This window comes from Salvelinus fontinalis, unplaced genomic scaffold (assembly GCF_029448725.1).
Source record: "Salvelinus fontinalis isolate EN_2023a unplaced genomic scaffold, ASM2944872v1 scaffold_0017, whole genome shotgun sequence".
Taxonomy (NCBI): domain Eukaryota; kingdom Metazoa; phylum Chordata; class Actinopteri; order Salmoniformes; family Salmonidae; genus Salvelinus; species Salvelinus fontinalis.
This window is the reverse complement of record NW_026600226.1, coordinates 663,965-679,290: the sequence shown is the minus strand read 5'-3', so window position 1 is coordinate 679,290 and position 15,326 is coordinate 663,965. Positions and strand designations below refer to the sequence as shown.

Genomic DNA, 15,326 nt, shown 5'->3' with positions numbered 1-15,326 from the left:
AGACATGTTGACCTCTCACCCCAAGACATACTGACCTCTCACCCCAAGACATGTTGACCTCTCACCCCAAGACATGTTGACCTCTCACCCCAAGACATGCTGACCTCTCACCCCAAGACATACTGACCTCTCACCCCAAGACATGTTGACCTCTCACCCCAAGACATGTTGACCTCTCACCCCAAGACATGCTGACCTCTCACCCCAAGACATGCTGACCTCTCACCCCAAGACATGCTGACCTCTCACCCCAAGACATGTTGACCTCTCACCCCAAGACATGCTGACCTCTCACCCCAAGACATGCTGACCTCTCACCCCAAGACATGCTGACCTCTCACCCCAAGACATGCTGACCTCTCACCCCAAGACATGCTGACCTCTCACCCCAAGACATGCTGACCTCTCACCCCAAGACATGTTGACCTCTCACCCCAAGACATGTTGACCTCTCACCCCAAGACATGCTGACCTCTCACCATTACACTTAAGGGGAGGTCTGCATTTTTTGGGGGGGTATGATATTTGTGTGTCTGTTACTTTTCTCACTCGTCATTATTCACTTTTAATTCAGGATTATCTGTAATGAATTAATTATCTTAATTCTGTAATCACGGTAACATCCACATGAATGTAAACATTTTTGAAAACTGCTGTAATTTCTAAAACGATATAAATTTCAAATCCAAAATGCTGTAGTCCAGAGTCAAAACATTTATCACTGTCTTCATAGTTTAGGAGCTCACTGTTTATTCAGTTGTTGAACACATTCACTCCAGGTCAACATTGGCTTGTGATCCTGTTTACATGCTAATAAAACCCATTAGAGAGAGAGAGAGAGACGGGAGAGAGAGGGAGACGGGAGAGAGGGAGAGAGACGAGAGAGAGAGAGAGAGAGAGAGAGAGGGAGGGAGGGAGACGGGAGAGAGAGGGACGGGAGAGAGGGAGACGAGAGAGAGAGAGACGAGAGAGAGAGAGACGAGAGAGAGAGAGACGGGAGAGAGGGAGAGAGAGATGGGAGAGAGGGAGATGGGAGAGAGGGAGACAGGAGAGAGGGAGAGAGAGGGAGACGGGAGAGAGGGAGAGAGAGAGAGAGGGAGACGGGAGAGAGGGAGAGAGAGAGAGAGGGAGACGAGAGAGAGAGACGGGAGAGAGGGAGAGAGAGAGGGAGACGGGAGAGAGGGAGAGAGAGAGAGAGGGAGACGAGAGAGAGAGAGAGAGAGAGAGAGACGGGAGAGAGAGAGACGGGAGAGAGGGAGATGGGGGAGAGAGAGAGACGGGAGAGAGGGAGAGAGAGAGAGACGGGAGAGAGGGAGAGAGAGATGGGAGAGAGGGAGATGGGAGACAGGAGAGAGGGAGAGAGAGGGAGAGAGAGAGAGAGGGAGACGGGAGAGAGGGAGAGAGAGAGAGAGGGAGACGAGAGAGAGAGACGGGAGAGAGGGAGAGAGGGAGACGGGAGAGAGGGAGAGAGAGAGAGAGGGAGACGAGAGAGAGAGAGAGAGAGAGAGAGAGAGAGAGAGAGAGAGAGAGAGAGAGAGAGAGAGAGAGAGACGGGAGATAGGGAGACGGGAGAGAGAGAGACGGGAGAGAGAGGGAGACGAGAGAGACGGGAGAGAGAGAGATGGGAGAGAGGGAGATGGGGGAGAGAGAGAGACGGGAGAGAGGGAGAGAGAGAGAGAGGGAGACGGGAGAGAGGGAGAGAGATATCTAATATCTACCTCACTTGCTTTGGCAATGTTAACACATGTTTCCCATGCCAATAAAGCCCCTTGAATTGAATTGAATTGAATTGAGAGAGAGACGAGAGAGAGACAGGAAGGTAGGAACATGTGCCTGATAAATACTATTTAATTATGAGCCTCCTTCTGGAGTTGTTTTTCACCTTGGTCTAATTTAGCAGGATTTATAACAAGTCTTAGTCTAACTGAGATTAGGTCAAATGTCAAACAAGGTCTTACTGCCCCGACACCTGTTCATTTATCAGTGAAGTGTAATTGTTTTTTTTGGCACGTTGTATTCTACTCCGCCCTCCCTCTCTCCTTCCCTCCCTCTGTCTCTCTCTCTCTGTCTCTCTCTCTCTCTGTCTCTGTCTCTCTCGCTCCTTTTGGGGGGGGGTGGAACGCCCTCAACCTAACATGAACCCCATCTCTCTCCCCCCCGAGCCCTGAACATCCAATCCTCTTCCAGTCCGAGGGTTACATAAACTCTTCTTTAAAAGACTGTTGCTTCTCCTCTCAGTACCGTCTCCAATAGTCTCAGTCCATTTCGGGAGTCGAGCCGGTCATTCTCTGACGTGCCCGGAACATGCATTTTGGCGCAAAGCAGATGTTGAATTCATTCGCGTTTTATTAACAGATTGGTTAGGCTATTTGTTGTTGTGAGTTTCCCCCCTCCAAGTCCTTTTCTTGCAACAAAAGAGACAGTCTACAAGATCCTTACAATTTCAAAAAAAACTACAAAATGGCACTTCAGAATAAAATCCTTCAACTGAGCCGCAGGAGTGTTTTGGGAGAAATGCTCAATAAGAGGTTTGTAAGTAATTCTCCCGCGCTGCTCAAATCAGCAACCAGCGAGTCGCTCCGGATCTCTGCGACCGGAGAAGAGACTTTCCCGGAGGGTTTGATCACACCGGGGGCCAGGGCGGAGGTGGTCGCTAAGGAGACCCGGATCAAGAGTCTGAAAGAGATGCCGGGACCCAGCGCCATCAGCAACCTGATCGAGTTCTTTTACCGGGACGGTTTCAGTAGAATCCACGAAATTCAGGTAGGCTGCCTGGTCTCATTACCCCCACAATCTACACATATTTCTAAAGAAAATAAATATGCAGGCAGACCTCACATTAAATAACACATGTCTGTCTACGTCATGAGTAAAGCACTTACTTTTCCCAATATAACGAGTGTAAAAAGTATAAATAAAATAATAATTTCAACAAGAAATTGCCTGTTTGATGGTAGCCTCTGTGCAGGAACACAAGTTTAGCCAGCGGAGACTCATATTTATGAATACAAATAATCATTTCTAAACGTGGTAGTAACAAACCCTATAGACAGACAAACACAATCATCCCAAAAACACATTGTGTTTGTCATTCGGTTTAAAAACAACACGTTTGATGATGTGACGGTAATGACATTGGCAGAAAGTCGGGGGGGGGAAACATCAGTCGAATAAAATGGTCCCAGCCAATGCCAGTTTATGGTTCCTGACAAAACGACAAACATTTCTGTCGATAAAAGTATTTCCCAAGAAACTTAAGAAAATGCCAAAAGTGCCAATCCTTGCAAAATCACCGAAATATTCAATCCAAAAAAACAGAAGACCATTGCATGATTTGTTACGAATTGCAATTCGTAACAAAATGTTTTGAATTTGCAAAACGTATGATTTATATATTACTTATTCCAATTTGTTACGGCTGACGTTAGCTAGGCTATGGGTTAAGGTCAGGGTTATGAGTTGGGTTTAAGGGTTATTAAGGTTATGGGTAGGGTTACCTAACATGCAAAGTAACTAAAGGAGTTGATAATTAGCTAAATTGCTAAAGTTGTCCGTGATGAAATCTAAAGACTCGCAAACTTTTTGGTTGGCTAGACGTTCGCGTTTTAAAAGCCCATCCATACACATTTGTCATTTACTTCACATTATGTGTGCTTTTGCGTAACTGGGTGCATTGAGGAGACCGACTGGAGTCCAGACAGTTAAGTCGACGTGAACCCAGACTGACTAGCGTAGTAAAACTTTCCCCCGTTGCATAAGCAAACGCTCCTTCCTCGGTGTCACCTGAGGTGAACCGATCGGTCTTAAGAGCCGAAGGTGCCTGTAAAACTGGACACTGTGGCACGCCAGACTAGTCTGTCTACTTTACCTCGCTATTGAAGAAGACCATTGTTAACTGGGTGTCAAAACACGTCTTCTGTAAACCACACTGTTAATGCACGTTGTTTTTCTGTCTACTAGTGTTCATGTACTTCAGTCTATTGAAGAAGAAGAAGAAGAAGCTTTCTCCCTGGTTAATAACACAACTAAGCCACTGTAGACATACAGGTTACGGTGCACATTGTTTTGGTGAAAAGATACTTCCGTTATAGTGTTGGTTGTGTGCTGAATGAATCCATTGTGAGTGAAAAATGGGGGACGGGAGAAAAAAAGCCCATAGTATATAATACAACTGGCATGAAACACGAGAACAGTTGTTTTCGGTACTTCCTTTGGGGCATTTGTGCCGGAGCTTGACGACAAAGATGTGTGTCCCAGTGGGGGGAGGGGGGGGGGGGGTTACATTTTGAATAGCCAATCAGAAGTAGTGTGGGGGGGGCGTTGCATAACCATCATCATGTTAGGGAAATGGAACCATTACTTAATAAGGGTTAGGGTTAGGGAACCATTACTTAATAGGGGTTAGGGTTAGGGAACCATTACTTAATAGGGGTTAGGGTTAGGGAACCATTACTTAATAGGGGTTAGGGTTAGGGAACCATTACTTAATAAGGGTTAGGGTTAGGGAACCATTACTTAATAGGGGTTAGGGTTAGGGAACCATTACTTAATAAGGGTTAGGGTTAGGGAACCATTACTTAATAGGGGTTAGGGTTAGGGAACCATTACTTAATAAGGGTTAGGGTTAGGGAACCATTACTTAATAAGGGTTAGGGTTAGGGTCTACCGCCGTGCGGAACAATACATGTAACTGCCACGGTTTTCTTCATACCATTTCCCTAAACCTTATTAAGTAATGGTTCCCTAACCCTAACCCCTATTAAGTAATGGTTCCCTAACCCTAACAGTTACATGTATTGTTCCGCACGGCGGTAGAGGGGAGAGAGCGCAATAGAGTGAAAGTTTGGTTTAGTGTGACCCTCCATTATTTCTGAATGTAACCTAGCAACACTGCCTGTCTACATCTGGGTAGCCTGGTCCCAGGCCTCTTTGTGCTGTGTTGACAAATTCCCGTTGCCAAACTCCCGTTGCCAAACTCTGTGAGATAGATAGAGAGATGGGGATGAGGATTAGTTTAGTGTGACTCTAGATCAAAACACAGGCATCACATTCTATAGGCTTAAACCCCTAAATGACAAATCCCAGAAAGGATGTTGACAGCAAATCCCAGACAGCAAATCCTAGACAGGATGTTGACAGCAAATCCCAGACAGGATGTTGACAGCAAATCCCAGACAGGATGTTGACGGCAAATCCCAGACAAGATGTTGACGGCAAATCCCAGACAGGCTGTTGACAGCAAGTTTCCTCTCTCTCTCTCCCCAGATGGAACACTCTCAGAAGTATGGGAAGATTTTTAAGTCTCGTTTCGGCCCCCAGCTGGTCGTGTCTATCGCAGGGCGGGATCTGGTTGCCGAGGTGCTGAGGACGGAGGGTGTGGCCCCGCAGAGAGGCAACATGGAGTCTTGGAAGGAGTACCGTGACCTGAGAGGCCGATCTACCGGACTTATCTCGGCGTGAGTCTGACCTCTGAACTACGACCTGTGACATCACGGGACACAAAACGTTATACCCCCCTTTTTGAAAGGAGGAAAATCTAGAAATGATTCACACGGAGAAGTAGTATCGACTTCAGTTAGTTGTAATGAATATTTTTGTGTAAAATCATCAACAATGTACATATGAACAAAAAGCGGGATGTTTGACAAGTGAAGAATGTGTTTCTCAGAGCTCGTACATATTGTTCCGTAAAACCAGCGATGTCACATTACCACCTCAATGTATTCTTATTTGTTACTTTAAAAACAAAACTTGACTCTATTGACAAAAGCTCTGACGAAGGCCGTGAGGCCGATACGTAAAGCTCTGACGAAGGCCGATACGTAAAGCTCTGAGGAAGGCCCTGAGGCCGATACGTAAAGCTCTGAGGAAGGCCCTGAGGCCGATACGTAAAGCTCTGAGGAAGGCCGTGAAGCCGATACGTAAAGCTCTGAGGAAGGCCCTGAGGCCGATACGTAAAGCTCTGACGAAGGCCCTGAGGCCGATACGTAAAGCTCTGAGGAAGGCCGTGAGGCCGATACGTAAAGCTCTGAGGAAGGCCCTGAGGTCGATACGTAAAGCTCTGACGAAGGCCGTGAGGCCGATACGTAAAGCTCTGACGAAGGCCGCGAGGTCGATACGTAAAGCTCTGACGAAGGCCGCGAGGTCGATACGTAAAGCTCTGACGAAGGCCGCGAGGTCGATACGTAAAGCTCTGACGAAGGCCGCGAGGTCGATACGTAAAGCTCTGACGAAGGCCGCGAGGTCGATACGTAAAGCTCTGACGAAGGCCGCGAGGTCGATACGTAAAGCTCTGACGAAGGCCGCGAGGTCGATACGTAAAGCTCTGACGAAGGCCGCGAGGCCGATACGTAAAGCTCTGAGGAAGGCCCTGAGGCCGATACGTAAAGCTCTGACGAAGGCCCTGAGGCCGATACGTAAAGCTCTGACGAAGCCCGTGAGGTCGATACGTAAAGCTCTGACGAAGGCCCTGAGGTCGATACGTAAAGCTCTGACGAAGGCCCTGAGGCCGATACGTAAAGCTCTGACGAAGGCCCTGAGGCCGATACGTAAAGCTCTGAGGAAGGCCCTGAGACCGATACGTAAAGCTCTGAGGAAGGCCCTGAGGCCGATACGTAAAGCTCTGAGGAAGGCCGTGAGGCCGATACGTAAAGCTCTGACGAAGGCCGTGAGGCCGATACGTAAAGCTCTGAGGAAGGCCCTGAGGCCGATACGTAAAGCTCTGACGAAGGCCGTGAGGTCGATACGTAAAGCTCTGACGAAGGCCGTGAGGCCGATACGTAAAGCTCTGAGGAAGGCCCTGAGGCCGATACGTAAAGCTCTGACGAAGGCCGTGAGGTCGATACGTAAATCTCTGACGAAGGCCGTGAGGCCGATACGTAAAGCTCTGACGAAGGCCGTGAGGCCGATACGTAAAGCTCTGACGAAGGCCGATACGTAAAGCTGATTAAATATCAGCGATAATATCAAGAGCAGTGTGCGGTTTCCTTTCACCTAAACTTGACTCTGTGAATTAATTAACACAACCCTTTTTAACCCTTTTTAAACGCCTCACTTTTCTATTTTTCTCCATAAAATATCCTTGTATTTATATAATGAATTTATTAATTCTTATCCTTTTTTATACGAACACAAATTTTTATCAACAAAGAAAACATTTACGACCTTGTATTAATTCGTCCGTGTAAATTTACATCAACAACATTTGTGACGTTGGAACCTGCTTGTATCTGATTACGGGGAATCTTCCCAACCGGGATCGCTGTGAAAACCCTTTTCAGTTGTTGTCTCTCTGTGACCACCTTCTCTCTCCGTTCTCTCTCTCTCCGTAGGGAGGGTGAGGACTGGTTGAAGATGCGTAGCGTCCTCCGTCAGCTGATCATGAGACCGAAGGACGTGGCTCAGTTCTCTGACGATGTGAATGATGTGGTGTGTGACCTGGTGAAGAGGGTGGAGACTCTGAGGAGCCAGCAGACAGACGGACTCACTGTACTCAATATTAACGATCTGTTTTTCAAATACGCAATGGAAGGTGGGTACAGGGAGGGTGGGTACAGGGAGGATGGGTAGTGGGTACAGGGAGGATGGGTACAGGGAGGATGGGTAGTGGGTACAGGGAGGATGGGTAGTGGGTACAGGGAGGATGGGTAGTGGGTACAGGGAGGATGGGTAGTGGGAGGATGGGTAGTGGGTACAGGGAGGATGGGTAGTGGGAGGATGGGTAGTGGGTACAGGGAGGATGGGTACAGGGAGGATGGGTAGTGGGTACAGGGATGATGGGTAGTGGGTACAGGGAGGATGGGTAGTGGGAGGATGGGTAGTGGGTACATGGAGGATGGGTAGTGGGTACAGGGAGGATGGGTAGTGGGTACAGGGAGGATGGGTAGTGGGTACAGGGAGGATGGGTAGTGGGAGGATGGGTAGTGGGTACAGGGAGGATGGGTAGTGGGAGGATGGGTAGTGGGTACATGGAGGATGGGTAGTGGGTACAGGGAGGATGGGTAGTGGGAGGATGGGTAGTGGGTACAGGGAGGATGGGTACAGGGAGGATGGGTAGTGGGTACAGGGAGGATGGGTAGTGGGTACAGGGAGGATGGGTAGTGGGTACAGGGAGGATGGGTAGTGGGTACAGGGAGGATGGGTAGTGGGTACAGGGAGGATGGGTAGTGGGTACAGGGAGGATGGGTAGTGGGAGGATGGGTAGTGGGTACAGGGAGGATGGGTACAGGGAGGATGGGTAGTGGGTACAGGGAGGATGGGTAGTGGGTACAGGGAGGATGGGTACAGGGAGGATGGGTAGTGGGTACAGGGAGGATGGGTACAGGGAGGATGGGTACAGGGAGGATGGGTACAGGGAGGATGGGTACAGGGAGGATGGGTAGTGGGTACAGGGAGGATGGGTACAGGGAGGATGGGTAGTGGGTACAGGGAGGATTGGTACAGGGAGGGTGGGTACAGGGAGGGTGGGTACAGGGAGGATGGGTAGTGGGTACAGGGAGGGTGGGTACAGGGAGGATGGGTACAGGGAGGATGGGTAGTGGGTACAGGGAGGATGGGTAGTGGGTACAGGGAGGATGGGTACAGGGAGGATGGGTACAGGGAGGATGGGTAGTGGGTACAGGGAGGATGGGTAGTGGGTACAGGGAGGATGGGTACAGGGAGGATAGGTACAGGGAGGATGGGTAGTGGGTACAGGGAGGATGGGTAGTGGGTACAGGGAGGATGGGTAGTGGGTACAGGGAGGATGGGTAGTGGGTACAGGGTGGATGGGTACAGGGAGGATGGGTAGTGGGTACAGGGAGGATGGGTACAGGGAGGATGGGTAGTGGGTACAGGGAGGATGGGTAGTGGGTACAGGGAGGATGGGTACAGGGAGGATGGGTAGTGGGAGGATGGGTAGTGGGTACAGGGAGGATGGGTACAGGGAGGATGGGTAGTGGGTACATGGAGGATGGGTAGTGGGTACAGGGAGGATGGGTAGTGGGTACAGGGAGGATGGGTAGTGGGTACAGGGAGGATGGGTACAGGGAGGATGGGTAGTGGGTACAGGGTGGATGGGTACAGGGAGGGTGGGTACAGGGAGGATGGGTACAGGGAGGATGGGTAGTGGGTACAGGGAGGATGGGTACAGGGAGGATGGGTAGTGGGTACAGGGTGGATGGGTACAGGGAGGATGGGTACAGGGAGGATGGGTACAGGGAGGATGGGTACAGGGAGGATGGGTAGTGGGTACAGGGAGGATGGGTACAGGGAGGATGGGTAGTGGGTACAGGGAGGATGGGTACAGGGAGGATGGGTAGTGGGTACAGGGAGGATGGGTAGTGGGTACAGGGAGGATGGGTAGTGGGTACAGGGAGGATGGGTACAGGGAGGATGGGTAGTGGGTACAGGGAGGATGGGTACAGGGAGGATGGGTACAGGGAGGATGGGTACAGGGAGGATGGGTAGTGGGTACAGGGAGGATGGGTACAGGGAGGATGGGTAGTGGGTACAGGGAGGATGGGTAGTGGGTACAGGGAGGATGGGTAGTGGGTACAGGGAGGATGGGTACAGGGAGGATGGGTAGTGGGTACAGGGTGGATGGGTACAGGGAGGGTGGGTGACTAGTCAGTGATCCCTCCGGTATAACAGGTTCCATGTAGACTACGTACTGTATCTGTTTAGACTCTGTGGGAAGTCTTGTTGAGGGTGCAGGTGCTTTACAGGTGTGACATTTCCAGTTGTCATGCCAACTAAACTAATAAACCATAACATTTCTCGTGCTCTTTTTTTTAATCTTCCAAGTTCATTTTACCTTCCTCTTCTTCTTCCAGGTATGGCAGCCATCTTGTACGAGGACCGTCTGGGCTGCTTGGAGAATGAGATTCCTCAGAAGAGTCAGGACTACATCGCGGCTCTGCACCTGATGTTCAGTTCCTTTAAAATGACCATGTACGCCGGGGCCATCCCCAAGTGGCTCAGAACCATCATCCCCAGGCCCTGGGAGGAGTTCTGCAGCTCCTGGGACGGACTCTTCAGCTTCAGTACGTTTCGGGTGATGCTGCATTTCCCACGGGTCATTTACCCCGGTGTTTGACCTTTTAAAAGCCTCAGACTGGTGATTTACCCGGTGTTTGACCTTTAAAAGCCTCAGACTGGTGATTTACCCGGTGTTTGACCTTTAAAAGCCTCAGACGGGTGATTTACCCCGGTGTTTGACCTTTAAAAGCCTCAGACTGGTGATTTACCCCAGTGTTTGACCTTTAAAAGCCTCAGACCGGTGATTTACCCGGTGTTTGACCTTTAAAAGCCTCAGACCGGTGATTTACCCGGTGTTTGACCTTTAAAAGCCTCCGACGGGTGTTTTACCCCGGTGTTTGACCTTTAAAAGCCTCAGACTGGTGATTTACCCGGTGTTTGACCTTTAAAAGCCTCAGACTGGTGATTTACCCGGTGTTTGACCTTTTAAAAGCCTCAGACCGGTGATATACCCGGTGTTTGACCTTTAAAAGCCTCCGACGGGTGATTTACCCCGGTGTTTGACCTTTAAAAGCCTCAGACTGGTGATTTACCCCAGTGTTTGACCTTTAAAAGCCTCGGACTGGTGATTTACCCCAGTGTTTGACCTTTATAAGCCTCAGACTGGTGATTTACCCCAGTGATGGACCTTTAAAAGCCTCAGACTGGTGATTTACCCCGGTGTTTGACCTTTAAAAGCCTCCGACGGGTGATTTACCCCGGTGTTTGAACTTTAAAAGCCTCCGACGGGTGATTTACCCCGGTGTTTGACCTTTAAAAGCCTCCGACGGGTCTGACTGCTGAGAGCTACCTTATTGAGGGGAATGTCTCACCTACACTCTTAGAGAAACATCAAATGGTACTTCGCCTGTCCCCATAGGAGAACCCTGTGTAGAACCCTTTTGGTTCCGGGTAGAACCCTTTTGGTTCCGGGTAGAACCCTTTTGGTTCCAGGTAGAACCCTTTTGGTTCCGGGTAGAACACTTTTGGTTCCAGGTAGAACACTTTTGGTTCCAGGTAGAACCCTTTTGGTTCCAGGTAGAACCCTTTACACAGAGGGTTCTACATGGAACTCAAAATGATTTTTACCAGGATCCATAAAGGGTTATCCTATAGGGACAGACGAAGAACCCTTTTTAAAACCCATTATTTCTAATGAGTGTCTCTGACTGTAAGTGTCTCTGGATAAGAGCGTCTGATAAATGACTCACTTGTGAATGCATGCATGTAACCCTATACCCCCCCCCTCTCCCCCCCTCCCCCCCCCCCCCCCCCCCCCCCCCCTCCTCTCCTCCCCTCCCCCCTCTCCTCCTTCTCCTCCCCCCTCTCCTCCTCTCCTCCCCCCAGGCCAGATCCATGTGGATAAGCGTCTGGGGGAGATCCAGGATCTGGTGTCCCGAGGAGAGACGGTGAAGGGGGGGCTTTTAACTCACATGCTGGTGACCCGAGAGATGAACCTGGAGGAGATCTACGCTAACATGACTGAGATGTTACTGGCTGGGGTGGACACGGTGAGCAGTAGGGGAGATGTTACTGGGGTGGACACGGTGAGCAGTAGGGGAGATGTTACTGGTTGGGGTGGACACGGTGAGCAGTAGGGGAGATGTTACTGGGGTGGACACGGTGAGCAGTAGGGGAGATGTTACTGGGGTGGACACGGTGAGCAGTAGGGGAGATGTTACTGGGGTGGACACGGGGAGCAGTAGGGGAGATGTTACTGGGGTGGACACGGGGAGCAGTAGGGGAGAGGGAGATGTTACTGGCTGGGGTGGACACGGTGAGCAGTAGGGGAGATGTTACTGGGGTGGACACGGTGAACAGTAGGGGAGAGGGAGATGTTACTGGCTGGGGTGGACACGGTGAGCAGTAGGGGAGATGTTACTGGCTGGGGTGGACACGGTGAGCAGTAGGGGAGATGTTACTGGGGTGGACACGGTGAGCAGTAGGGGAGATGTTACTGGGGTGGACACGGTGAGCAGTAGGGGAGATGTTACTGGGGTGGACACGGGGAGCAGTAGGGGAGATGTTACTGGGGTGGACACGGTGAGCAGTAGGGGAGATGTTACTGGCTGGGGTGGACACGGTGAGCAGTAGGGGAGATGTTACTGGCTGGGGTGGACACGGTGAGCAGTAGGGGAGATGTTACTGGCTGGGGTGGACACGGTGAGCAGTAGGGGAGATGTTACTGGCTGGGGTGGACACGGTGAGCAGCAGGGGAGATGTTACTGGGGTGGACACGGTGAGCAGTAGGGGAGATGTTACTGGGGTGGACACGGTGAGCAGTAGGGGAGATGTTACTGGCTGGGGTGGACACGGTGAGCAGTAGGGGAGATGTTACTGGGGTGGACACGGTGAGCAGTAGGGGAGATGTTACTGGGGTGGACACGGTGAGCAGTAGGGGAGATGTTACTGGGGTGGACACGGGGAGCAGTAGGGAGATGTTACTGGGGTGGACACGGTGAGCAGTAGGGGAGATGTTACTGGCTGGGGTGGACACGGTGAGCAGTAGGGGAGATGTTACTGGGGTGGACACGGTGAGCAGTAGGGAGATGTTACTGGGGTGGACACGGTGAGCAGTAGGGGAGATGTTACTGGCTGGGGTGGACACGGTGAGCAGTAGGGGAGATGTTACTAGCTGGGGTGGACACGGTGAGCAGTAGGGGGGGGGGGGGTAACCCAGCTACAACGTTTCTCTCCCTCCTGTTTTGTCCCCCCCATTCTGTTGGTTGGAGCCTCTCAGGGGGTGTTTTGTCTTGGTCCCCACCAGACATCCCAGTGTGTGTGTGTGAACTGTGTGTGTAGCAGATCCCAGGTTTGGGTTTGTTGAACTTGTTGCTGCGGTCACATCTTGGCAGGGGGTTGGAATAGCAGACTGTCTCTTTCCAGCCTTTACCCTGCTCCTCTCAGCTCCTCTCTCAGCTCCTCTCTCAGCTCCTCTCTCAGCTCCTCTCTCAGCTCCTCTCTCAGCTCCTCTCAGCTCCTCTCTGCTCCTCCCCTGCTCCTCCTCTGCTCCTCTCAGCTCCTCTCAGCTCCTCCCTCAGCTCCTCCCTCAGCTCCTCCCTCAGCTCCTCTCTCAGCTCCTCTCTCAGCTCCTCTCTCAGCTCCTCTCTCAGCTCCTCTCTCAGCTCCTCTCTCAGCTCCTCTCTCAGCTCCTCTCTGCTCCTCCCCAGCTCCTCTCTGCTCCTCCCCAGCTCCTCTCAGCTCCTCTAAGCTCCTCTCTGCTCCTCCCCAGCTCCTCTGCTCCTCTCGGCTCCTCATCACCTCCTCCTCAGCTCCTCCCTGCTCCTCCCCAGCTCCTCTCAGCTCCTCCCTGCTCCTCTCGGCTCCTCTCTGCTCCTTTCAGCTCCTCTCAGCTCCTGCTAGCTGTAACAGCGTGTTATGCTCTGGGAGGTGGAGGAGGGTTAAGCCCTGCAAGGAGGCTGTCATATGATTCCCCCTGGTTGCCAGGTTGTTGCCAGGGTGTTGCCATGGTGTTGCCAGCTGAGGAAACCAAAAGGAGGACTAAGCCTCTGATCTTCTGATCTCCCTCCTCTCTCTCTCTCTCTCTCTCCCGAGTCCTTTGTCCCTCCTGTCTGTGTGTCCTCTCTCTCTCTCTCTCTCTCCTGAGTCCTTTGTCCCTCCTTCTGTCTGTGTGTCCTCTCTCTCTCTCTCTCTCCCGAGTCCCTTGTCCCTCCTTCTGTCTGTGTGTCCTCGCTGGGACGCTGACCTCAGGATGAACCCTACAAGGCTGACTGCGGCGCGTGCGTTGCAAAATAAATTTAGAAATCTATGTTATTCCATTTTTGCACCCACACTGCTCGCGTGCGTCACCGCCCGTCAATGAGCGTTTGCGTTGCCAAGGGCTAAAATAGAAATCAGTTCTATTTCTGACGCAGATCGCGCTGCAAGTCCTACCTCTGACATTTCCTCATTGGTTTATAGAAGCAGGTACCCACGTGCCATCTCCTCATTGGTTTATAGAAGCAGGTACCCACGTGCCATCTCCTCATTGGTTTATAGAAGCAGGTACCCACGTGCCATCTCCTCATTGGTTTATAGAAGCAGGTACCTACGTGCCATCTCCTCATTGGTTATACCCACGTGGGTGACTGAAAGACGAACGAGGTCGGTGGCGGTAATGCACCTAATTTATGAAAGTTGCCAATCGCAATATAAAGTCAAGAGAAGAAAAAACCTGGAAGGAGGAGAGATGACTAGAAACGATTCGGTTGACTGGTTTATGTGTGGATTAATTGTCAGAGTAGAGGACCTTGTGCATTTCAGGTAAAATAACGACTCAATGTTTATATTCCAGGACAAATTAGCGAGCAACAGCAAGCTAGCTAAATAGGACAAATTAGCTATCAAGTGCAAGCTAGCTAGCTAAATTGCCATAAATGTTTAATGCTTTTCGACCTGTCCTCAAATTAATGTCATTGGTTCAGAGTTTGTTTTGATATTTTAACCTGCGTCGTGATCTTGTTTGGGGGGGTGGGGGGGGGGGGGTGGGGGGCTGAATAAATTTATGCACGATGACGCACGCGTGCAGCCGGTTTGGGTTCCGTGTACCAGTGATGTCATCGCTGGGACGCTGACCTCAGGATGAACCCTGCTAGTGATGTCATCGCTGGGACGCTGACCTCAGGATGAACCCTGCTAGTGATGTCATCGCTGGGACGTTGACCTCAGGATGAACCCTGCTAGTGATGTCATCGCTGGGACGCTGATCTCAGGATGAACCCTGCTAGTGATGTCATCGCTGGGACGCTGATCTCAGGATGAACCCTGCTAGTGATGTCATCGCTGGGACGCTGATCTCAGGATGAACCCTGCTAGTGATGTCATCGCTGGGACGCTGATCTCAGGATGAACCCTACTAGTGATGTCATCGCTGGGACGTTGACCTCAGGATGAACCCTACTAGTGATGTCATCGCTGGGACGCTGATCTCAGGATGAACCCTGCTAGTGATGTCATCGCTGGGACGCTGATCTCAGGATGAACCCTGCTAGTGATGTCATCGCTGGGACGCTGATCTCAGGATGAACCCTGCTAGTGATGTCATCGCTGGGACGCTGACCTCAGGATGATACCCTGCTAGTGATGTCATCGCTGGGACGCTGACCTCAGGATGATACCCTGCTAGTGATGTCATCGCTGGGACGCTGACCTCAGGATGAACCCTGCTAGTGATGTCGTCTGGGACGCTGACCTCAGGATGAACCCTGCTAGTGATGTCATCGCTGGGACGCTGACCTCAGGATGAACCCTGCTAGTGATGTTGTCTGGGACGCTGACCTCAGGATGAACCCTGCTAGTGATGTCATCTCTGGGACGTTGACCTCAGGATG

General features: G+C 51.2%; 1 protein-coding gene across 1 annotated transcript in view; it reads left to right on the top strand.

Annotated features, from left to right (window-relative positions):
• Positions 1–2,214: 2,214 nt before the first annotated feature.
• The window catches only part of LOC129842139 (cytochrome P450 27C1), a 20,177-nt gene continuing 7,065 nt past the window's right edge, over positions 2,215–15,326 (top strand). The window contains exons 1-5 of the mRNA XM_055910546.1: positions 2,215–2,763; positions 5,266–5,456; positions 7,332–7,531; positions 9,813–10,022; positions 11,344–11,507. Of these exons, the coding sequence (XP_055766521.1) occupies positions 2,461–2,763; positions 5,266–5,456; positions 7,332–7,531; positions 9,813–10,022; positions 11,344–11,507 (1,068 nt within the window). The 5' untranslated portion in view covers positions 2,215–2,460. The remainder of the gene's footprint in view (positions 2,764–5,265; positions 5,457–7,331; positions 7,532–9,812; positions 10,023–11,343; positions 11,508–15,326) is intronic.